The sequence below is a fragment of the Grus americana genome, chromosome 19 (genome assembly GCF_028858705.1).
Source record: "Grus americana isolate bGruAme1 chromosome 19, bGruAme1.mat, whole genome shotgun sequence".
NCBI classification, from domain to species: domain Eukaryota; kingdom Metazoa; phylum Chordata; class Aves; order Gruiformes; family Gruidae; genus Grus; species Grus americana.
Window position 1 is genome coordinate 7,394,242 of NC_072870.1, and position 24,728 is coordinate 7,418,969.

At 41.8% G+C, this 24,728-nt stretch overlaps 1 protein-coding gene across 9 annotated transcripts in view; it reads right to left on the reverse strand.

Annotated features, from left to right (window-relative positions):
- Positions 1 to 24,728, reverse strand: part of CUX1 (cut like homeobox 1) — a 278,459-nt gene that overhangs the window by 48,503 nt on the left and 205,228 nt on the right. For 5 of the 9 annotated variants that reach the window (XM_054847168.1, XM_054847167.1, XM_054847171.1 and 2 more), the window contains 5 exons: positions 24,001 to 24,066; positions 22,540 to 22,641; positions 19,483 to 20,309; positions 17,876 to 18,041; positions 17,143 to 17,199 (listed from right to left, as the gene is read on the reverse strand). The exons of 1 other annotated variant lie outside the window; for it this stretch is intronic. In XM_054847168.1, coding sequence (XP_054703143.1) covers positions 17,143 to 17,199; positions 17,876 to 18,041; positions 19,483 to 20,309; positions 22,540 to 22,641; positions 24,001 to 24,066 — 1,218 coding nt within the window. The remainder of the gene's footprint in view (positions 1 to 17,142; positions 17,200 to 17,875; positions 18,042 to 19,482; positions 20,310 to 22,539; positions 22,642 to 24,000; positions 24,067 to 24,728) is intronic. 3 more of the 9 variants (XM_054847173.1, XM_054847174.1, XM_054847169.1) reach the window with 2 other exon arrangements.

A 24,728-nucleotide genomic window follows, 5' to 3' on the forward strand; every position in this document is an offset into this window, starting at 1 on the left:
TTAATTTGCCAGCAACAATAGGTTCTGTACAAAATGTTGTTTTCCCCGATAAATTAACATTTATCTCTAACGGAATGTACCAACTGAAGAAAATCCAGACATCTAAGGATAGAGTCTAAACATTTTTTCAAGCAACAACACGCAGACAATGTGGTTTAGAACAATTCCCTTCAAAAGATAAAGAGCACGTTCGATTTCTCCATTCACAGTTCTTTCCCATTTTTGTGGGACTGCTTCCTCTTCCTTGCTGTCTCACGTCTCATTACTTGATGCGGTCAATCGCATGTATCTCAGATTCATACACCAGCGGATTCGTCTTGCAATCTCTGGAGGAAGCTTACAACGCTCTCAATCGTACAAGGAGGAGGCTGGTCTACATCAAAAACTTAGTCCCTCTAACAGAACTGTTTTTTCCTGGGCGCTGCAGCACTACTATGAGAGCGGGGCACTCTGCAGCATCGGGTCCTGTCACTACCATGGCGATGGCTAACAGCAAATTTCACTATTTTTCAAGTTTGTTCTCCAGAATACTGTCCAATCATTACAGAACACGCAGCTTGCGTAGCACGGAAACGTATCCTAAATAAAGGCAAATACCACATAAGCAAAAGCAGGGGTCAAATGAAGCAGGGTGCACGGTAGAATTGTGTTGTTCAAGGTAACAGAAGCTTTCATGATGCTGCAATTCCGAGAGGTTCCCTGATACACTTACATAAAAAGTTGCTCTCTCAAACCAAGCAATTGGACCTTTTCCTTAGTGTTTTATGAAAGATGCAAAAGAAGCAGACATAAAAGGAATGCAAGGTGCATATAAATCTTTAAGGCAATAGGGATCCTACAAATCTTCTTTCTTTTCTCTGTTCACTCTAGGTCATCATAGAACTGAATATAAAACCCAGCAAATGTTATTTTTGTATCAGGAGCAGCAAAGGAATTGTACTGTAAATTTGCCCTGATTCACCCATGCGAGGGACCAATTTGGCAGATCATCCATCTTGTTCACTGTACACTGTCAGGGATGGCATGAATTCCCTACATGATAAACAGATTTCTTCTCAGGTCTATGTCCTTTAACCCACAGCAAGGTCAAAATTACGGCTGCCTAGCTAATAAACTGCACGGCACTCGCTCAAGTTCCCTCTAATTTTGTCCCTTGTGCCAGCTTATACAAATCTTACTGAATAACTAGAGCAGCTGCAAATTTCCTATACAATTCCTCATCCGTGTACTGCAAACCACATGCACACATGAAGCGCAGAAAAAAATCCAAAATAAAAAAACCCAACCCAACCACACAGGACTAAACAAAAGCATTTACTAATGCTTCTTTCTCCCTCTCCTTTCCCTGCCCAGCCTAATTATGTAAACAACAAAGGTAATCTATATTATCATCTATCACCGAAATGCTCTATGTTGCTCACATATTAGCTTATTTATTTTTTATATCACATATCAAGAGCTTACTTGAATTTCATTTTTAAGACCAATCTGCTGCTTATTTACTCAAAAAGGTAGGATTAGCTGAATCTAATTTTGGAAGGCAGTACAGATGACAAACTGCCTTTTTTCCCCCAACGAAAGGCAAGTGTACAGCGACTTCAGATGAGGCATTATGCGCATATACTACAAATAACTCAAAATATGTTCCCCATTCATTTTTAGCATTTTTCCCTTATGGAAAAACATTTTCAAGATCACATAAATATTTGAGGAAAAGAGCCATTATTTGGAAAAGTGAATTCAATAATCAAATAACGCAAACATTTCCCGTTAATCTACTTAAAAAATTAAATAGACATTTAGAGTACAAGTGACTGCTGACAGAACAAAGGGGAAAATTGAATGTATTCACTATTACAGATTTAACTGTCAATCCACAGCCATTCCGCATGTTTTATGAAATAATTTGTCTGTATTCATTTCTCTCAAGTTCCTCACAGGACAAAGAAACAAATTCAGGACATCTGAAAAATACATATTAAGATTTCAAAAGTAGCAATTGAACATTTTCAATGAAAATAATACATTGAAAGCTTATTTCTTTAAAACGTGTTCTGCTTTTTTAACCCCAGACTTCACTGAAGAATAGCACTAACTTAAGAGCAATCCAATTTCTCACGAGTGCACAAGTGATGTTCACTGAACGGTTACAGGTTTGTTTTTAGGGAGGAATATGAGTGTAGGCCATGGGCACCCCATCATGCACAACCTGCAAACCCCATGGCCACCATTTATTGATGAAGTTACTTTAATAAATTCCAGATAAACTTCGCTATACCCAAGGGGTGTTGTGTTTTGCTTTCTGACTGCCTATATCCAGTTTAAAACCTGAAGCAAGGGCCCAAAAACTTCAAAAGTAAGGTGCTAGAAGTAAAAAGCTGGAGAGAGCAAGAGCGTCACCAATGATGAGGTCACTGCAGAACCTTTTAAGTCTCAGGTAGCCAGAGAAGCTAGCCATGCCCTGTGCTTTGCAGAGGATGGGAGAACGATCTCCAACAAACAGGATCTCCCCAAACTAGCTGGGTGGAAAGATGGTGTCCGTCAGGTCTTCAGCATGTGATGAAGACACATCAATTTAACGTGACAACTTTAAATGACCAGGAGACTGTTGACCAACATCATTAAAGATTCAAATAGATCACAAATGCATGTAAATAAGTGATCCAAATCTTCTAAAGCTGCAAGTATAACTGAATCATGAAAGGGCAAAGGCTCTACCATACAATTTTATATCATTCATTCAGAATACATGTTTGGGGTATAGGGAAGTTAGGCACTTCCAACCACTTTTTAAAAGCACATTCAAATATGCAGCATAGAAAATAATAATCAAATGCAAATCAAGTACTAGGAAGTGATGTCTGCGTACACGGGCCAGCAATCTGAAATATTTGCAAGTGCAATTGGCCTCCACTAATAGCTAAAACACGAGACCAACTGAAACACCAACACCGGCTATTTCACAGTTGAAAACAGCTAAGAGAGTGCTATGGCGACCATACAGGGAAGGTGAGCACTCAAGTCTTTGAAGGCAAATATGTCTTCATAAAGACAAATACATCTGATGTGGTTTGTGAATGCCAGAGTGCCGTACTTGGGAACGCATCACTCCTGGCAGAACACATGGTCCTTATTCTTAAGTCAGGAAATCCTTCAGTTTTGTTTTTTCCTACTACAATACTAGAGAGGGAAACAAAATCTAAAATGAGGATACATAAACAAATGGAAACAAAGTCAACATTATGAAAATACCCTCTGTTTTCTTTTTAAATACTATTTTCCCAATATAAAATTGCTGCTTGAATGGCCATCTTACTGTAACAAAACCCCAAACCAGCTTGCCCATTCCCCTCCCTACCCCTTAGTAGTTATCAGTTAAGAAACTATACAAACGATTTACCGTATAGGACTAGGGTATGAGCATTTTACAAAACTGGCTGAGAACCATAACAAATTGACCATGCCTTAATCACATGAACACAGAAAATCTTTTGTGGTCTTGCATTCCTTAGCACAACAGATGAAGCCAATGATGGTTTGGTCCCATCCATCCTCTGCACCTTCCCCATAGCTTCTATCGTGACAGTGTTTTGGAAAATATGAGAAAGTCAGAAAACAGAGCTCCTGTCTCAATTCATTGGTTATGGCAGTTTTCTTGAACTTAACATTAGATTTTCTTAATCGTCTCCAACCACAACATTTCCCACGCCCATTCTGGGGTCAGGCCCCCAATACTGGATCCTGGGTCCTCAATTGCTTCAACACTGGTTGTAGAACACTTTGGACTACCATTATCCCACCAATGGCCTGCAAATTACCTGAAAACACTTCCCCCAACACAGCATCAGCCTGACACATTCCTCTGTGAGGTCTGATCATCGTAACGTGACAAAATCCCTATAGGGTGTAATGACCCACAGACTGCCCTGAGCCCCCTCCTGCAGCACTCCTGAGCATCACTTGCTCATCTGCATGAACTCAGCAGGCAGAGATATCTAATTATATTCTGTGAATCTGCAGGACACTGGTCAAGAAGGATCATTTTTGTGATGTACAGGAACTCTTCCAACCACAGGAAGTAATCTAACATGGCCCTCCGTACAAAAGCAGTGGTATAGCTCGGATCCTCCACACACTTCAGCTGGATGCTCCTTCTGAAGCTCAGGACACCTCAGATGCAAAGACTTGCAGGTGATGCCTGCTAAACCTCCCCAGAAGATCACAAATGTCTACATGACCCGACACCAGTCCCAGATGCCCCCCCCTCAACAGAGGTATCTAGATGACGGAGCAGTGTTGAGACCTGGATACGGTTTCACAACTCCCAGAGGCACCATGCTGGGCAGATTCCTCCAGTGGAACTTCTTGCACGCGTTTTGAGAGCTGCAGGTTTGCCACTTTTGCTCAGATGCTGCCTCAACTCCTACAGCCATGGCACCAAACTGACTTTATGTCCACTTGTAAATCAGAAGTTCAGAGTCAAGATTTGAACAAGAGCATCTGAATTCGCAAGCATAACACACAAGCTCAACGCACCGAGCCTCTCCTCCCAGCATCCTCACCTGCCTGTACAGAGCACTCTGTACTTCTGCAGCTCGGGAACCGCTGGGAGAATAAACTGCCCAACCTTTGCTGCTAACGCAAGCTTAGCTAATAAGCTGCAAAAGGACTCATGGGGAACGAGGTACAGAACATGGGGATGATGGGGAAGACCATGCAAAACACAGAAGGTATTCAGGGGCCTCTAAAAGGATTATGAAAAATATTATATTCTAAAGACAGCAGGCAGACAACAGCTGCCTTAACTTTCAGAGCGAAGTGGATTGAAAAAGCAGATCCACTATAATTTTCAGAGACAAATCTCTGTAGTTTATCTGATCCACTATTTAAATTTCAATACACAATCCTCTATCTGCAGTAATAATAACCTAAATTCCATTTAGTGTTCATTTGAGCAGTCAGGATAAAGTCATTTCTTATTATCTCCCCACTGTGTAAAAAACAGCTTGAAGGTAGGAAGTCAGCAAGCATTTTCACCAAAAAGTAATTATTGTAAGTGACATTTTTACTGCTGGCATGCCATAAGGCGAACTGCACATTTGGAAGGACAAGTTGCTAAAACAAAATGACAGGGTACTCTGTGACATTCCGACAAGAACCCAAACATGATTTAACTGGCACTTGGTTTGATGCACCACTTTTCGTAATGTCCAAAGCTCAGGCTCCAGGTCTATGCCAAACTACTCAAATTCAAAGTTCCTTATCGAGGAACAGCGAGAAACTGCCACGTCCTGCGCACAGCAGAGCGGGGACGCAACGAAGCATCCCGTACTCTGCTCATTCCCTTTACGGCAAATTAGTAGGGAAGATGAAAGCAGACAAATGTGGACAGGAGGTTTCTCGGCAACCTCTTAAAAGAGCATTTGCTACTTCAGGGCCTGCATTTACCTCCTCGTGCAGATGAGTTAATGGACAACAACAGACCTGGCAGGTTGCCTGAGATCAAAGTGTCTCATACTGGGACTGGATTAGTTTCTGTTCTCCCCTGATGATAAGGCCGCCCATTCCATCCAATTTGTAGACCAAAACCCGGGCTATGTTGTCCTGAGCACCAGGACCTGATCACGCAGCTGATCAACAGCAACATCCTCAGGACAACCACGTTATTCTCTTTCTCAGGGCCCGAAAATTTCAGGGAGAGGTATTTTTTTCCTCCAACCTTCTATCTAATTTTACCTTTAGCAATGGCTGTCTTTGCAGGATCTTCTAAAGCACCATAACAACTCGCTAACAGTGGTGGAATGCAAGTTTGAACTATGTAATAAACCTGAACAGCACTGCAATACATCCCTCTTCTGACTAATTAAAAGAAAATACCCGTGAAAGCTGAACGCTTTCTCACAGGTAGTGGTTTTGGTGGATTTACTTTAAGTGAGTGAACCTTGCCTATTCACAATTTGCAAATTAATGTGGCTTACGAAAATATGATCCTCCCTACAGTTATAAACTCCCACAGTTATATGTAGGGAGTATACAAACCTCCCTACAGCATACATACATAATGATGTAAAGTATGTAGGTACGTGCAGTTATAGTTGCAAGCGCTTGCTATAGTTACGATTATAGATTTCCACTATGCCGTGGAGATTTTGTTTGTTTGTTTGACAAATGTTATAACTTTGGGGAAAATGTTATTTTGGGTCTTGGCTCAGAGGAAAATTTGGTGTGGAAGGGGGAGGGATCAAAAGAAAACCCCTTTAGGAAAGCGTGCGGATGTATGCACGTCCGCACTGCAAGGGGAGGAAACCAGCTTTGGTTAATACTGAAATTACTGGAGCAAGGTCCCTGTTCTGCATATATGTTAAATGCCAGGAGCACATAAAACTATCCGAATGATGAAGGTAAATGTTAGAAGTACTTGAAAAAAACTGCTTCTATTGTTAAAAAATAACAAGGTTTTGCCGCAATTTTATATTGCACTTTCAATAATTATGTTAGTTTTGTCCTTGTATTAACAAAATGTGTTTTCAGCCATTCTAGAAACATGAAGGAGCTGGAGAAATCAGATGAAGTTTAGAAAAGAGCAAGCAAGATGGGAGCTGGCGATAAGACTCATGAAGAGAGATTTACAGCTGGACATATAAAAGTACTTAGAGAAGTCAGGCGACCAATTCTCCTTTCAACGAATGCGCAACCACAAATGCCTCAGACCGCCTTGGAAATCCCACTATTGTGCCCAAACCTACATTACGACTGCAACTTCTGATAGCCAAGAGCTGGCACCAGTACCAGTTTCAGGTATTCCTGTCCCGGCTCCATCCTTTACCTCCATTTTTGCCTGACACTGAACCACAACTGTCCTGTCCCAAGTACTCGGGGGAACCGAATCTGTGGACCAGGTTGGACAAATAGCCCCACGCCGCCACACACCTCCAACACCGTACAGGTGGAAGGATTACGAACAGGAATCTGAATCTCTTTCCTGATCTCATCTGCAGTGCAAGCTCATTAGCAAAAGGATGGTCTCTTATGCCAGCCCCAGAGTTAGCATAATTAGGGAAGTCCTAGTGCAGCCTTGTGAGTTAAATGTTGCTTGCGGAACGACAACTGCAGAACACCCTCTGCCCAGAGCCATCCAACCAACTTTATAACTACACAGAGGCACATCTAGCTGCTGTGTGATCTATGCCTGCTCACTCTGGATCATGTGCAGCGAGGAACCAGGGCAGGGGGACTGTCCTGCTCAGCTCACAAGCTTTGATCGGGTCAGATTTTCCTCCCTGCACCTGCCTCTTAAAAAGCCTTTGCCCCGTGGAGTATGCCAGTGCCGTCACGTGGGTCTCACCCCTCTTTCTCTGGCTGCTGCAGGAAGACATCACTGAACACCCCCCCCGGCCGATGAACGCTTGCAGCCCTTTACACACGTTCCCTCGAGCCCACACCTTGTGTCAGCGCGTGCCTTATTGCTCTCCGAGAGGTGTGCTGTGCCTCACTGATGCAAAATGCCTCAACAGCTGAGAAGTTCTGTTCTGCACAATATATGCCCCATGGTGCACCCGGATGCGGGGAGACAAATCCAGGTACTCGTATGGGAGGAACGGGTAAGCGACGTTGCTAAGGATGCATAAAATCAAACCATCAAATTTCTACCGAGTCAGGAAGACTCTGGTACTTGGCTGTCCGCTGTGGCATGGACGGGCTCAGGTGGGGAGTACAGACCGCTATGAAGGGCGGTCTGAACATCCAGGATGTCCAGAATCTTGTGCAGAAAGATACAACGGGAGTTAATCAATTCAAATTTTAGCTGGATATAGAGACACACTCAGAAACATCAGAGCAATGCTCAGGTCAGGCCCAAAGCCCCAAATCCCTTCCCAGTCTCACTGGCAGAAATTGAGTGTCTATGGAAGAGGTAAACAACACAGCAAGCACGGAGGGAGCATCTCCTCAAATGCCTACCTGCTCACGCATAGCTTCTTGAGCCAAGAGTAGGGGCTCTGCATTAAAAAGTGCTGAATGATATTTTTTTGTTTTTACAAATTGCCTTTCAGCAACTAAAAACCCCTTTCTAAAAAGAAATCAGATTTTAAATTAGGTGATTAATGGCAAAATCATGGCTGCTTTAAAAGACATTGCTCTACTCTGCTAATCTTTATTTAATATTCAGATTTTTCTGTGTTTCCGTAACTTAGTCAGAAGTCAATATTTAGAAATAACTGCTGGAAAATATTTTCAATAACCTTATTATTAAAACAGCTTGTGTGCAAAAGCTTTATTAAGGATTTTCTGAATATTAAAACAAATATGTCATGAAAGCAATCAATCAAGATGCCACAACCACACACAGTTATATTTTTAGTATAATCAAAATAAATGTGTGCACAATACCTTTTGGAAAACAGAGTTAGAGCTTTTCGAGGTTCTGCTGCAGTTTATGGTGTCTTTGTTGACTTGTTGGCCTTGTGATTCGAGACTAACTTTAATGTGTTACCATGTTTACGACTGTTTGTTGTCCTCCTCTGTCCTAAGCCTGAGCGTGAAGGTGTTTCTGTATCCTCCTTTGAGATTTTAACCTCTTACCTGCTCCAGACAAGAGTATGAAGCAGAACGCATCTGTGCACTCTGCACTGCATTTAAATACATCCCCCCCGCTAAACAACGTGGATGTCGATTTGCTACGGGCAAGATACGTACGGGATGGATCCGAGGCTAATGACTGCCTCCTTCCCCAGCAGCGAAGCCCTAACATCCGCGGCACAGTGGGTTGTTCTTCGTCTTAGAAGCAAGCAGTCGGAGAAGAGTGACCCTGAACATTGCCGTACTAAATGCACTCCTCTTCGGGAGGAGTACTGGCTAAAGTACTGAAACAAAATGACATTTACATTGTACGCAACAATATTATAAAAGCTATTAAGGTACATTATTTTACACATCCTCATAATCTCTCCATACTGCTTTACTTAATTTGTGATAAAATTGTTGAGAAAGGGTACTTAATGTAGGACAGTCAGTAAAAGTAATTTATCATCTTCCCGCTTCGGTGCTCACGTTATCAGCGAACTCATTTTCTGCATTCATCATGCAATCAGCCTATTATTTGCATATTAATCAGGCAGTGGACCATGAAAGAGCCGCATCCCAGCCAAATGCTGCACTATCTCAGGAGGAACACTCAGTAATTATCATACATCAGTGTTATGATGTGGTAATTGATTATAACATCTTTCTGTTGCCCCTGGGGAGTCCCACTGCTAACCCAGCTTCAGGCGTTCTGTGCGGATTTCTCTCTGAAAATTAGAGAAACCATTGCTGCCCTTGTATGAGTGGGTTTTTTTTTTTTTACCTTTACAATAGACAGCGCTCTGAGCATTTCCAAGTTACTTTTGCTTTTTTTTTTAAATGAAATTTTCATTACAAAACCCCCACCTGCCTCAGATCAGAAAAAGTAAAAAAAAAAAAACAAAAAAACCAACAACCAAACCGAAACACCAAAACAGAACAGTTGGGCTCGTTCCTGCTCGTCCTCTCTCTTTCAAGGTCTGGTGGCTTTTTAGGTGCTGGTATTGCTTACATAATACCCTTCCCCATCAAACACAACAAAATGTTGCAACTTCAATAGACAGTAATTGCAAAGTTCGCATAAAGGCAGTTAAGCTGCTTTATTTAGGTGCCAAATGAGAGGCTAATTTTGGTCCTCTCGTAAAGGACAAATGAAACATCTGCCAGTTCAAACTTGCACTATTTTTAGGACCCAAGTTCCAGAGCGGTAAAATAGAGTAACAAACATAAAACCCCACCGTAGTTACACTGCAGCAAATCTCACACCTCCTTCGCGTGTGCAAACCAGGTGGAGCGGAGCCGGAGGGGGCAGCTCCCGCCTCTGCGCCCACCCCAACTCTTCGGCAAGGGATAAGGAGAGGGGGGACGTCTCAGAAGGAGACACCGGTGCGAGCATCTCGTGCCGCACGACAGAGACGGAAGCTTTGGCCGGGCTCTGTGGGGAGAGCTGCTGAGGACACCTCGCCAGGATGACGTTACCCTCCTTCAGCTCACGGTCCTGGGACAGACTCATCGCAGAGACTCCGAGCGCTGGCAGCAACACGGGGATACGGTGTCAAGCTCAGGTTTTGCCAATAAATAGTATCAAACAGTGCTCGAGTTATTCTGGGGAACCATCGCTCTTTGCAACCCCGCTATAGAGCATTATGCAGATGGCCAAAGAAACAAATATCTTTAAGTTGCTATCAGCAATATCTTTGACAAGTATAAATACGGGACATGTACTATCAGGCCTATTTTTCACTTCTTGTTGTCATTGTATTTTCTCCTTTCATTAGGCTTAATAATTGGGTATTTTTCAATTTTCACTTTTATTTAAGTTTGATCTCAAATCCACTTTGTTTTGTTTTCAATGCAAGTTGTGTTTCTCACCAGATTTAAAATAATCACTGGATTTTTTTCATTTGCTGTTTCTCTGGATGGCTGCTGGCAAATTTAAAAACCTCCAATAGCCATTGAATTAGGTGAGACAAATTCATTAGTTTTTCTCCTTTCCTGCTGTACCCTAATGCAAACGACAGGCTAGAAGGTAACTTAGAAGATATTAATTTTCTGGTAATTTTCTGTTTTTTCTTCTTGGGAATGATTTGCTATCAAGTAGTAGATAACTCTATAATCAGAACAGGATTTCGTTGTTGGAGTCTAACAGGCTGTTTATTTCCCTGATTCAGAGCTGCTTGGAGGAGAAGACAGCTGCCTTGTAGCTCCGTCCCCATTATAAGATGGGAATAATAACCTGCGCTTTCGGTGCTAGCACACTTTTTTTCAGTATTTTGGAAGGAAAATAGCCCATTATCTGTTCTTTGAATTGAAAGCAAGGCAATTTTCATCCAGCAGAGGAGCATTTTGTCATTTGCTGAGCAGTGGTTGGGCTGTTGCCCGGGGACGGCCAAGGGCGCGATGGCTAACTCTGTCCCACCGGTGGCAGCCACGTGGCCACGGGGGCTGGACCTGCAGCCCCCTCCTTTTCCCACAAGCAACCAGAAGACCAACATGAGCTTCTGCCAGCTGCCAGAGCCTCCTATTACCAACAGAAAAATATCTGCTCCCTTCGGAGAAGAGCCTTTCTGACCTCTTCTGCAGCTGCCAGCCCACAGGGGACAGATCCCGGCCATCACCCCAGCTCCTGACCCCCCCCGGAGCCGCCTGGCCTTCCCGCGCTGCAGCATGACTGCAATGGCCTCGCTCGCGTTTCAGTGCTGCTCCAGTTATTTTTATATTTGGCTTTCTAACGTATCAAGCTCATCGTTTTCCACCCCGCTCCTCTGTGGTTAGCAGCTGGCAGGAAGAAGCCCCCCGCACCTGAAGTGGGGAGGGGAGGTAACGTGGGTCCCTTCCCCAAAGGAGGCTGCTCATCTCCAAATGCACAGGCGGAGGGAAAAGAAAATGCTGGTAATTAATGAAATTAAGTAATAATAATGAAAAGATGAACAGCGAATTTTACAGAGCTCTAAGATTCAATGGCCGTGGTTTCTTTTAAACAAGGCCCGAATGTGGTGCAACGAAGGTACGCGCTCAGATCGATGCTGAGGTTGCAGCAGAAAAATGTATTCATAAACTACATCCATTTTTTAGTAACTATTATGCTACCTGGTACTCTTCTAAACTACCTGAGAAAGGTAGCAGCAATAATGGTCAGGAAAGTTTCCTTTTTTTCTTTTTCATACAGCTTAAAAAAATATATTGATTCATTAAATCTGATTTTTAAAAATGAAGCCCTTAAGAATGAGGCATCAGTGTGCCTGGCGAAATGCTACCGCAGGGCTGCACGCGATCCCCTTGCCTGGAGATCCTTTCACACACGCCACAGGAGAGTGAGCGTAAAGGACCCACGTTCCCAAAGTAACCACAGAAATAAAACATAGCTGCAACTTGACTGGCTAACTTCTCCAAAACGAACGCTACGAACCCATAACCACACTTCAGAGCGAATTACATTCCCTTCAGAATCCAGCATGAGTCTCCTCTCTGCCGTCTTAGACGAAAAGTGTGTTGGTGCTTTGTCATTATAATTCAGCCGCAAGGAATATCTGCCTAAAAAATAGTGTTCACTCTATGATTATGTATTTTACTTTAGCACTTTTTTTAACAGTAAAGCTATGACCACAGTGAGGACGGAGTCATCTTCTGCAAGTTTAATCACTGGGTGGGTTCAATGGACAGAAAAGAATACAACTACGAGAGAAATTTCTTCACAAATACCAACAATTTACAAAGCATTGCTGAGGGATAAAGGACTGTGGCCATGCAAGACAGCCTGGGCAGGACACACCTAGGCAGGAGGCAGAAATGACCCGATGATGGCTACCGACGATAGCCAATGTCGAATTAAGAATTCACTTGAAACACTGACTTCACGCCGCATTCCCAGGTCCCAGTAAGGTGCCTTGACAGCGATTCTCCCAGCTTTATTGATACCAGAAAGGCTGCCAGGAAGGTTTTCATGGTCCAAATGTCAGGGAAATGGCACAGAATATGATCACACACACATTACAGACGGACTATAACAGCTGCCCTTATGAGGAGCCAACTGATACCCCATGGTTTGAAATCAAGACAGCCACGGCCAACTGCTTCAGAGCCGCAATCTCGAGCCACACAGAAAGAATGTGGAAACTTCCCCAATACGTGTCAGTGCGTTTCAGGGTTAGAACGAAGGTAACTGTTCGGCTGACTTAACTGTTCAGCTCCAAACTTTAAGAATGCATTTGCACCTAGCACAAAAGGAGACAACCTTCTCGACCAAATGGAAAGACTGAAAAGTTGGTCATCAAACATAATCTACCTATGCAAGGAATTCTTGTGGTCCAACTACCCAGCTATTAAAAGCCACGTGATCTCCCTTCTCTTCCATTTTACAGACTACACTAACCACAAACATTTCATGTCATACAATTTCATTAACCCGTAATGCCAGCAAATATCTCCAAAACAATCTCTCTCTCCTTTTTGATTCAACAACAAAAAAACAGCTCAAATCTGTCAGCATCACTGGACCGATGGCTTGCGTGACCTCAAGGTACTAAGGATTCGGCTCTCCACGTGCTAATCCCAGCCATGCTCTGGAGCACCATCTCGGACTGCTCTGCTCATCCAAAACAAAACAATACAATGAAGGAAATAACGGTGAACCATGGAGAAATGGGCAGGAGGTCAGAGCTTCTCCATGGCCACCGCGTGGCGAGTGAGCTCTTCCTGTAAGCACCCCAGGATGGTAATCCTGAACATGAACTCTGAGCCTGAAATGCACTCTGCCCCCACTTTGTTTCTCTCAGAGTAGCCAATGTGACAGCATCTTTCTGTCATCAGGTAAATAGGAAGCCCTACCCAGCACACAGTTAACTACCTGCCTGCTCAGCAGCTTGTGTACTGAAAATGTTACAGGAATATGCATTGCATACATAAAAATACAATGGACACCTGGGTTTGTCATCATTCCACAATATGTCTGTTAATATCGTAACTACAGTAAACCATAGATTGCCTTCTGGGTTTTTTTCAGATTTTCTTTCCCAAGGGATGATAAGAAGTAATCTCCCTGTTGTTACAGATGTCTTATTTTGAAAATAAAGCTTTTATGCATATTTTAGTTGATCTAAATACAGTAGATCTTGGGTTTTTAAATCACCAGATAATATGCAATTATCTCGAGCTAGATTCTGATTTTGAAACAAGCTCTAATTAGCTCCCCATTTTATCCTGCTATAATCCTTTCTTCAACTCCCATGAGTGTTACTATTGCTAAGCAGCATGAGGTTAGGAATGATGGATGATACCCAGAAAGGAAGACAAACAAAAGGGAAATTCAAAATCCCCTGAGATCACCCGCAGCTGTATCGGCAAATGAAGATTTCCACATTAGGTCATAAGACGACCCTTACAGAAACACATACCAAAAAGGCACGTCTTTTTCCCACTGAGTATTTGCGAGTCTTTAATGTAGCATATAGAGAGTATACGTCCTTCACAGAGGATAAATACAGAAGTGAATAAAAATTCAGCTTTCCTGGGAGTAGCTATGAAATCAACAGCACCAAAAAAGCAACTTTGTCTTAATGTCATATAGATGCTCAGTACAGACATAAGACCCCAAAATAAAACAAACTACTAAGAGCTCTATACAGTACAAGTATTTAGAAAAACAGCTGAGTGCGTAAACCTTCTTCTGGCACATGGCTACTGGCCAAACCCAACCCAGCTCTGATCATCAGTAATGCAACTAAATAAGGGCCAAATTCATCATGAAAAAATGCTGATGCAGTTGGGTGACACTAATTCAACTTTTTTTTCCATGTGATTTGGTCCGTGCTTTTGACACATAAATCATTAAAAAGGCAGATTTACCCAAGGGCATTAGAGCATTTAGGTGGAAAGAAATACACAGAAAAAATGTTAGAAAAGGCACAGTGATACTATTTTTGACCACCTAGGGTACAGACACCATTTTTGTGTAAAACATGTTCATTGAAACTTGCACAAAATCACCAAAGCCTTGATGAAAGGTCAGAGGCAGAAAATACATACATATATATATATTTTATGTATATATGGTTGTCGTTTTGGTATAGATTTTGTTTTTTGAAAATTCATAAATACAGCTTGCAAAGAGGAAAAATGAGCCTGGCTACTCTTTGCTATCTCAAAATACATATATATATATATATTTATAAAAATGTATATAATGCTTATCCGTTCACCCTTACATTTAAAAGACTGATGGGTCCATCTGTCCACGTGTGACAATGGAAAACTACTGGAGAAAAGAACAGATTTTCATGAATGAGGTGTTAATCAAAACCTTATGATCTAGAAGTGTAACTAACTGGGTCAGAAATCCAGAAAATCTTGCTAGTTTGATAGAATAGTGCCAAATGGTAATGAAAATACTCACAGCTAATAAAAGTTTGAGACGTTACTATGCATGTTGACACTCTGTGCACTGAAGACCTTCTTGGCAAGGCACTCAGGAGCCACTGAACGCATTAGTTTAATTTCACTTCTCTCCCTTCATGCATTCAACAAGTTCCAAGCCAATTACATTACATGGAAAAGGCTCCAGACCTTTTCTCATTTTAAAATTGTTCTGATTAATTTCTGTTTTAAAATTACAAGTATGCAACCTGTTCTGCCTTGATTTTCCTGGGAAATGTCTCAGAAGACCAGAAAATGGGAGCGCTTTTTTTTTTTTCCTGCCCTGGAGTGGAGGATCTTTCACAAATGCATAATTATTATTACCTTTTCCAAACTGTTTGCTGCGCTTTTAATTACAGAACAGCTGCTAATAAAAGAAAATTACCAAACTGCCCTTCCTCATTCAAATAACTTGGTTTCGCTCTTTTGTTCTGCGTGGTGTCACAACCTTCCTTACTCCTTTACAGAGAGAAAGGCACCGAGAAAAGAACATCTTGTTACAACAATTTTATTTTTAATCATCGGAAAGGAGGAATAAAAGGGCATGAGCCCATCTTCTCATTTGTAAATCTGCTTTAAGGAAGGAAGGACGGCAATCATCAATAATATGATTTTTTGAGCTGATAGGAACGTGTCACCTCACAAAACGTTAGCTCAAGGGCAGGAACTGACAAACGAGATTGGGAGTGTGGGAGGGGAGCAAAACATCACGGCAGCAAAACTGAACTTCCTGAAGGAAATCACTTTCAGCTACCCGCGATCCCCACGGGAATCCGTAAGGTGGTCGGATTTTAATACTATGGGCTTGTCTTTCAATCTTTTATAATTACAGTTAGTCATAAATATGATGATTAGCAATAACAATGCAGCCTTTTCCCAGCTCCTCTGATTTCAAGTTCCTCTTAAAATGGCTACAATTAATTACTCATATTTTCCATGCTGTCTTAGGCATTTATAACTGCAACAGTTACTCTTGCACGGTATTGATGCTACAAAAAAGTAGTCAACGGCACGCTTTTAATGAACAGCAGCATATAAAACGGCGCAGGAAATTTCCATGTTTGCTAAATGCTTGGCTATAAGTAACAATAGCCCTGTGATTGCAAATAATTTTTTCCCATTTTGGTTTTGTTTTCACGGCTTGTTTTTACCAGGGGCTTTTTTTTTTTTTGCTTTTATCTATTTATTTTCAACTGTTCTTCTTAAGAAAAACGTGGACTGAATATCATCATCATGGATTTTCTTTTAGTAAAATCTTTTAGAATGCAAAATAGTTTCCCAGTAGAGAGAAAAAGCAGTTTGGTTGGGATACTCAGAATAAACCTAGCAAGCTCCAGAAAAACAGAGGGTTTCCGAATGACAGAAAGGTGGAAGAAGAGCACAACCCACCCTTCTCTGTATCCTGAAATGCAGTAATTCTCCAACACAGGGCACCGCGGTGCTGGCAGCACAGAGCAGGGCACGAGTATTTTTCTAGAGTACCAAACAGCCCGAGTGGTTTACGTCAGTTAAGCACATCGTTGGTAAAACGTCTGTGTGGGTAGAGTTTGGTATCTAACAGCAGGAACACAGCTGTTCCGTTCCAGCCTCCTTCCTATCCTGTGGCCATCTTCTAAACCCTTTAGCAATTCGCTTCTCTCTGACACTCATCTTTGCTGCATCTGCTTTTTTGCAAACGGAAAGGGGAGGGAGGAAAAAAAGGTCGGCTTGGAATATTTAACGAAGCTTGAAAAAGACATAAGGTGGGTCTTTTCCCCACCTTCAAATTAACAAAGCAGATTTTGTGCAAATGGAAGTGGAAAAAAAAAATATGCCAGCGAGTAAGGCAGCTGGAGTATGTAGATCACGTTACAAACGAAAGGCTTGTTTTACAGCCATTGTCACATGTCAAGTTGATAAGCTGAACTATGGTAAAAAAAACCCTACAGAGCCAATGATCTCTGAGATCAGACGGAGTCTCTTTACCTAATGTATGCAGCTAAATATGTGTACTCCCTACATCTGCCATAGCAACAAGGAGAGAACGAGGAATTAACGGTGTTAATAAAAAAATTGAAGGGTCTCCTGTATGATACAACAAAACGCGAGAAACCTCTCGGCATCAAAGCAAAAGAAACGTAACAAAAGCACAGAGAATTATTTCAGAGCAAATCATTGAAACCAGCTGATTACCTGAGCTTGCACATCCCTGCTGTAGGGAATCCTGTAATGATGTCACAGAGTGAAGGACTAGATAAGAGAGGAGAGGAAAATCAGGGAACAATAAAAGGAGATGCCAAACCACAAACTAAACAGTAAGCAGGCTCAACAAATAGCAAACCGCTTATCTCGGCAAAGGCACGCTGCTCATTTAAGTCAGTGGCATTATAAGGGTACAACCGAGGCCAAACTCTAGTCTGGCCTGTCTGTATCAATAGGTATTAGGATAAGAGAGAGCCACAATAAAGTGTAATTGCAACACAGCATTCCCCCTTTAGAGCTGAGTTCTTCTAGCTCACCTCCTGAAGCAATCGATATTCTCCTAGGAACAATAAAAATCCCCTACGCAACCCTAGAAAACAGCGCACAAGATTTTTCCAGCTCTTTGGCCAAAATTTTTTGAATTACATATCATATTCATGCCTAGATAATATCATCCTAATTAGGAACTCGATAACTGCTGCTTATCAATTACGCACAAACGAGTGCTTCGTTCGTAAACATTCCCGGCACGTCCCCCCCCCCAGGACCGGCTGGGCTGTGAGGGTGGACGCTGCCACTTCCAGTAACGCCTGGACTGGCACCGGGCACAAGTCCCGCTTACTGCAAATTTAAAAAAAAAAAAGAAAAAAGGAAAAAAAAAAAGGAAAAAGAAAAAAAGATTTCCTCCTCCTCAACTCAAACAACATAGTGGAATTTTAATTACCTTGTCCTTGTTGCTGCCCTTGTGCGGGCAGGACACACTGTCCCAGCTCACCATTCAACCAGAGCTGCATACGAATAAATGGTTCTCGGCCTTTTTGGGTCAATTTACTCCATGGCTTTGGCCTGGAGAGCATGTCACTGACACTTCCTTGGGACAGCCCCAATACCTGAAGTGAAGCAACCAACAACGGCACGTTAACACATTTGATGTGGAAGGGGGGGGGTAACTGAAGTCACTTTGGTTTCCTTTACTGCTACATTGCTCAAATCGTTTTTATATGGACAATTAGTAAAACTGCAAAATGACAGCTGTAGGTAATGGATGGAAATGCTTTCCTCCTGCCGTGGTTTCCTTCTGGAGCGTGGGTTTTTTCCTGCAGGAACGGAGCGGCAGCGCAAACGGCAAAAGGATGGCGTGAGATTTGCGTGCTTTTCATATTTTGTGTCAAATAGTTTCATTAGTTCTAACAGGAAAAACACAGAGTCCAGGCACACGCAGGCAGATAAACCAGGAAATGACTGGCATGTATTTTGTTCTCAAACAAAATAATTGGGACTTTTGAGACTAGGCCTATATTTGGTTGATTTTTTGGGGGTATGAATTATAACGATGTGTGTTTTCACCTGTAACAGCGGCTGCTCCACATAAGTAAATATTTAAGAATACAGCCAACCGCAGCAGAAGGGGAATTTCAAGCAGGCAGAACGCAATTACTTCCCTGGAATTCAGCACAGGTACAGGGGTTAAAAATCATCCTTAATGAAAGCTGCCATGGGATCTTTAATGACCCCAAGAGGTCAGGCTTTTCATTTTACATCTTAGTGAAAAGGTAATAGCGCGATGCCAGCTCCTATTATACTATTATATTGATTCGATTCTTTATAGGAAGAAGAAACACCAAGATGCCCACCGCTTCTCATGGCCTGGGAGGTGGTTTCTGGTGTTTCCCCGCCGTTCCCAAAATCCCACGCGTGCAATGCTTAGGGCCCACAACGTGAGAACTTCAGAAAGCCTTATCTTGCATCGCATATCTCTAATCAAACATTGCTTAAAAAGGTCTCAAAGCACACTAAGATACCAAGCACCGGGTGTAAGAAATGACTGTGAATTCTTGACTTAATACTAAGGAGAGGTAGGGGATTTTCTGCATGTTTGTTTAAATACCCTTGTGCCCATTTCCAAATATTAAAAAAAAGGAAAAATGCTCTTGTGTCCATAATCTTCACTTATAACAAATTTAAGACTCTCCAGTCATGACAATGGTATTACTCAAATATTCCATGAATTCATCACATTAAGCATGAAACACTGAGTCTCAGTAACATTTGCTTCAGCTTTCAATGTTTCTGAACTTGGGGGTCCCACTGCTAATTACAAGTGGCTGAAGCCAATCTTTGTATAACAACCTACGCAATTCACAAAATACAGGAAAACTAACACTTTCCTTGGTGAATTTACTTTTTAAATACTTAACACAGGAAGCAAAAACATTTTTCCGTAAGACAGATGTGGCACATCACCCTCCATTAAACTGAGCTCCGTACCAAGGTAAGGAGCAGAACGCACATTCACAACGGTGGTGTAACAAGAGAGAACCAATTCTTTACCTTTTCCCCAAAGATCCTTTGGCAGATGCCATTCTTTGCTAGCTTTTCTTTGACCTGCCGCGTTAGCTCTATCGTATCCACTTCCTGGTACATATAAATCTCATACTGCTCGGGTGTCAGTGGAGGAACTGAAGGTTTGGATGGCTTTGACAAAGACACGATAGGGGATGAAGGGAGGGGGCTATTTTGTGGTGTCTCACTGCGACTCGCCCCAGTCATGCTCAATTCAGAACTCTGGGAGTACGGAGATTCAGCGTTTGGCCACTCTTTCCAATACTCTGAAGAAGATGGTCCTTGGAGCTGGCTACGATCTGGCCTAGTCTGATTGCTGACCTTTTCTTTTCCACCACTGGCTTCCTCAACTTTTATATCTTCGGGAAGAGCTGTATTTCTTCTCTCATGCGGCACAGTATTCCACCAATGGTCCTTCCAAACACCACCACGTCCCAACTCATTTTTAACATGCCTCAACATACCCTGGGTGGAATCACTTATTCCATGAAGCTCTAAAACAGGCGCCTCCTGAGGCTCCTTTTTGAGCCCAGAGAGGTTCTGCAATGCAGAGAGACTGGAATCAGTGACAGATGAATGTTTCTTCAGGGATATGGCCAAAGGAGAATAGCCGGAAACCGAAGACATTGCAGGTGTAGATACGGGTTTGGGGGACAGGATAGAAATGTCAGCTTGAGATAAAGGTGGTGTTTTTAAGGCAGGTTCAAGGGCAGCCTGCTGTGCCTCCATTTCGCGTCGGGCTTGTTGCAGAATGGATCGAATAGCATCATCAGAATTGCCACTGCTAGATGCAGAAGGCGGCTGAGCCGGCTCAGCTATGAAAAACAACCAAAAGACTAAATGCAACAGAGGAATAGGCTTTATATTCAACATGTGCTACTGTACATATTTCCCTGTCAGAAAAAGGGCTGCAATACAGTTCTGCATAGGAGGGAGAAGTTTGCACTAAGCAAAGATTTGCACTTTTCAAAATAAGGTTAAGATTTCCAAAGTTCTTCATTGGAAAATTTTTATAGTTGCCAAAGTGCTGGACATTTGCACGCACAGACTCGACTGCAGAAGTCTCGTACTACTTGCATGTTTTCTACCATTGTAAAAATTTTCAAATAAATGCCTTTGAAAATCAAGCCTTCACCTCTTCCTCCCCCACCCCCAAGTGGTCAATAACATTTCATGGTTCTATTTACAAGGTTATTTAACCTTTCGCTTCTATCTCCACAAATGAATCGTAGCACACACTCAAAACTGAACACAGCTGCATTCACCTGGACAGACTATTAATACCCCCTTACAATATAAATAAGGTGAGTCCTTCTAACTCCAAAAATATAACACGCCAAGTACAAGAAAGCAAGAACTTCAGTAAGAGACTTCATTATTTCATTTGACAAGCTAAATACACTCCTGCTTCCTGTTTTCTTGTTCCACGGCCCCAACCACTGAAATAAACAGCTCTACAAAAATCAGGCTGCCGCCCGGCCATCACTCTCGGCCTTTCCTGAAGCCCTCGAATGGAGCCACGGGTGCTCTCAGAAGAGATAACACCTAAATGCAGTATTTCAGTGGTGAGCCAGGACTCGTGTGGCTGTGCTGCAGCAGGCGGGGATGAGCAGAGACTCAGGGGTGCAGAATTATCTCTGCAGGGCCAGGAGGTTTTTGCAATGGCATCTGTTTCCATTTAAGTTTGCCTCCACTGAGGTCCCCAGTGCTTGAAAATCAATTCCTCTGAAAGCTACTCTACAAAGAATGGGGAAAGTGAAGCACTAGATTGGAACTGGGAACCCATAAACTGCGAGAAGTGGCCTCAAAGTGAAATAAGATTTGACACACGCTGCGTATTATTCTAGTAATATTATGCCTCATCTGAATACATTTCCGAATTTGCCTCCCTACGTTCCTTCCTGTCACACACCGTAAAACACGTGAAAAGCTAAGAAATGGGAAAAAAGACAGTGGGACTATCTCGTCTATCTACTGGTTTCATAGGGAGTTTTGAGGCTGAATTAATATTTGAAAGGAAGTCTGAGATTCTCAGATGAAACATGCTACTGAACAACGTGCTTGCAGTTTCCTGCACACAGCCCATAATTTTCTCTATGTAATCACTACTTGTAGAAAGTCATATTATTTAAATCGTATATTAACTAGTCTTTTATACGTTGCCATGAGATTAGCTTAGTTTTCATTTAAAAGACAGCTATCCAAAACTGTAAATCAGTATTTACTTTAAAAAACGAAACAAAAGTATTGCGCAATTCTTTCGACTTCAGCATTAGCCCTTTAGCAATACTGGAAACTCCTTTAGTTGGGAGGGCTATGGAGTGGACAGAAATGTTAACGACATGACAGCATACAGTAAGAAATTAAACTTATCTCGGGCTAAGATGTTAAACTAACGATCTTTTGGGGAAATGAAATGCTTTTTGGATTTGCCAGCTCATTCACTGAATACATTCTGTAACCAAAAATAAAGTCATATAAAGTTAGAACTGAGTTTGCCTATATTATCATTTCAGTACATGATGTGCGCAGCGCGATGGTACTATGTGACTGGTCATTGCTGGCTAGATCGTGACCTTCACCCCGACAAATCCACTCAGTTCCCTCTCCCATGCAGTTGTGTCCCTGGGGCCTGAGTTAGAAGCAAAGAGAAAGCAGGAGCCATTCCCTTTCCAAGGAGCAAACTCGTAGAAGAAAGGATTTTGTAGGTTCCTCCTGCAGAGGGACTGCCTGCAGGCCTGGAGCGGCGTAAAGGCGGCAGAGCTCTGCACATGGAAAAAGGTGTTTAGAAATCCCCCGGGAGCGGGGCAGAGCAGAGCGCTCAGCAGAGACCCTGCCAAGCCGTGACACGTGTAACCTTAACTCGGGATGTCTTATAGACAGAAACAATTCCACTAAATAATAATAATAATAATAATAAAAGAAAAAGCTCTTTAAACCTCCATTCGAGGTTTTAAGAATATAATTAACTGACCAGAAAGCCCATGGTAATTGTTTTAATTAAATTCTGAAATAAAAGGAGCAAGAGACAAAATGAGACCGTACCTGTTTTCTGTACTTGCAGCTCCCTTTTGGCTTGTTCGAGAATGGATTTGATGGCTTCATCAGAGCCAGTCTCTGTGGTTCGGATTCTTGTGGTTATATTACCTGAAGAGGAAAACAAAACTAATGACACGGGGAAAACCTTTATTTGTTTGGTTGTTTTTTTAACACAAAGACAGACAGTATATACTGATGTACCGCCAGCACGACCTGACGACAGTTTACACAGGACCTTTACCAAGATTTACAACACTAAAAACATACTTAACATAATAAAATAAAAATATCCTCGTTGTGCAAAAGCCTGTCCACTACCTGCACTGGAACGATGAGAACCCTGACATTGTCAGAGGAAGAACTAGGTACTCATATATTCCTTTTCCAGGATAACATATATAGGTCTATTTTTTTTTTTTTTTTTTTTTTTTTTTTTTGGAGGGGAAGAGGAAACAGAAGGGAAAAGAACCAGACGGGAAAGGAAGAAAGCTAAAAACATAAGATCAGGAATCAACTTAAATATTGCATCAGCTGCTAGGCAAAGTAGGATGAGTATACATTCAGCCCAAAACAGAATTAAAAAGTAACTAGATAAAAGTAATTTTTAACTTTCTGGAGGTTAATACATTAAGAGAAACAGTCATTTAAACGCAGATACCATTTGAAGTACTCTCCAGCTAAGAGCTATTACTTGGTTGTTTTGGTTTGGGTTTGTTTTGTTTTTTTTTTTTTAACTACTAAGGGGAAGAAAAGGAGGGAAAACTAGGACTGTGAATGCTATTGCACTTAACTGCATTTTTCATTACGAGATTATCATTTGTAAGTGAGCTAGGTAATTTCCAACCAGAGTCAAAATAACTTAAAGAGTTTTGGGGTGCCTGCTTTTGTTTTTTCTTCTTGCTAAACGAAAAATTCTGCAACTAATCTATAATGACGAAACATGTTCGTACTTCCTGTTCAGCAATAATTTATCGATCTGATGCTCACTTATCTTGTTGTCTTTTTCACACACCGTACCGAAGTAAGTATCACACTAATTTAACAGCGTATTTGTCAACAGAAACCCCATGAGAAGAAAGAAGTAAATCTAGAGCAGAGACAGTATGGGATTGATGTCGTAATTGTGCAACTTTCTCCCTCCAAAATCACAAAAATAGCAAAGAGAGCATTTCAATAGATCTGATGATTTTATAAAGCCACTTCTATCACTCATCTCTTTTTATCTGCGTACGCAGTGAGGTTAGGAGTGGAAAAAGTATCCAAACAGGGTTACGTTAGTACAGCAGCAGCAGAATTAGAAAAAGCAAAGTGTTCATCTAACCCATGGTTTGTTTTATACTTACTGTCTGTTTTTCTATCAGATTCCAGGCCAGAATCAAACTGCACAGTTTTAAGGAAACACACAGCTAAAGCACACTCCACTTCCTAGGTATTGACTGCAAAGAAAAACACCTGCCTGTGACGTACCTTCAGACCCATTTCTTCGTTTCGGTACTTCCTGAAATAGTCTGTTCAGGTTCTGGCCTGGATTCTCTGTTGAAAAACAAGTTTGGTAAGAACAAAACAATCAGGGGATGGTTGCTCTGACATCATGGGCTGTGTGACATGAGAAGCTAGCAGCCTGTCTCTGAACGCGAGGGTTCGAGCTGTCCTCGCCCCCTCGAGCCTTTGTCTGAGCGCTGGAGGAGCCGGCTACTTTGGAAGAAGCAAGGCTGGCTGATTTGTTAATAAAGATTACAGCTACGTTCGGAAAGGAGATTAGACAGATATAAATAAATGTCTAGAGATACCAAAAATGAAGAGGTTAAAGATGGGCAGATAATCCCCTCAAGTACAATCATCAAAAGGAAGAACAGATTATAAATCTAACAGTGTGCGCTTTCAATTAAACAAAATCTAGGAAAATCCTGCCTGTCCCTTCCAGTATTTCTTGACTGTAAACAACTTACTTTTCAGTTTCTCTAAATGTAAATCTCAGTCTTCGCTTAAGATGAATCACAATGAAATGCATGCTATTTCTTAAAATCACCGCCTTAAATATGCAAAGCTGCTTTAAGTTAGGATTATTTTTTTTAATTACTCATCTCATGCATCACCTATGATATTTTGTCAAAACACTTTGGAAAAAAAGAAAAATCACACAAAACACAATGAAAGCCTAGTCTCAATAAACAACCCCAAATAAAAAATTTCAA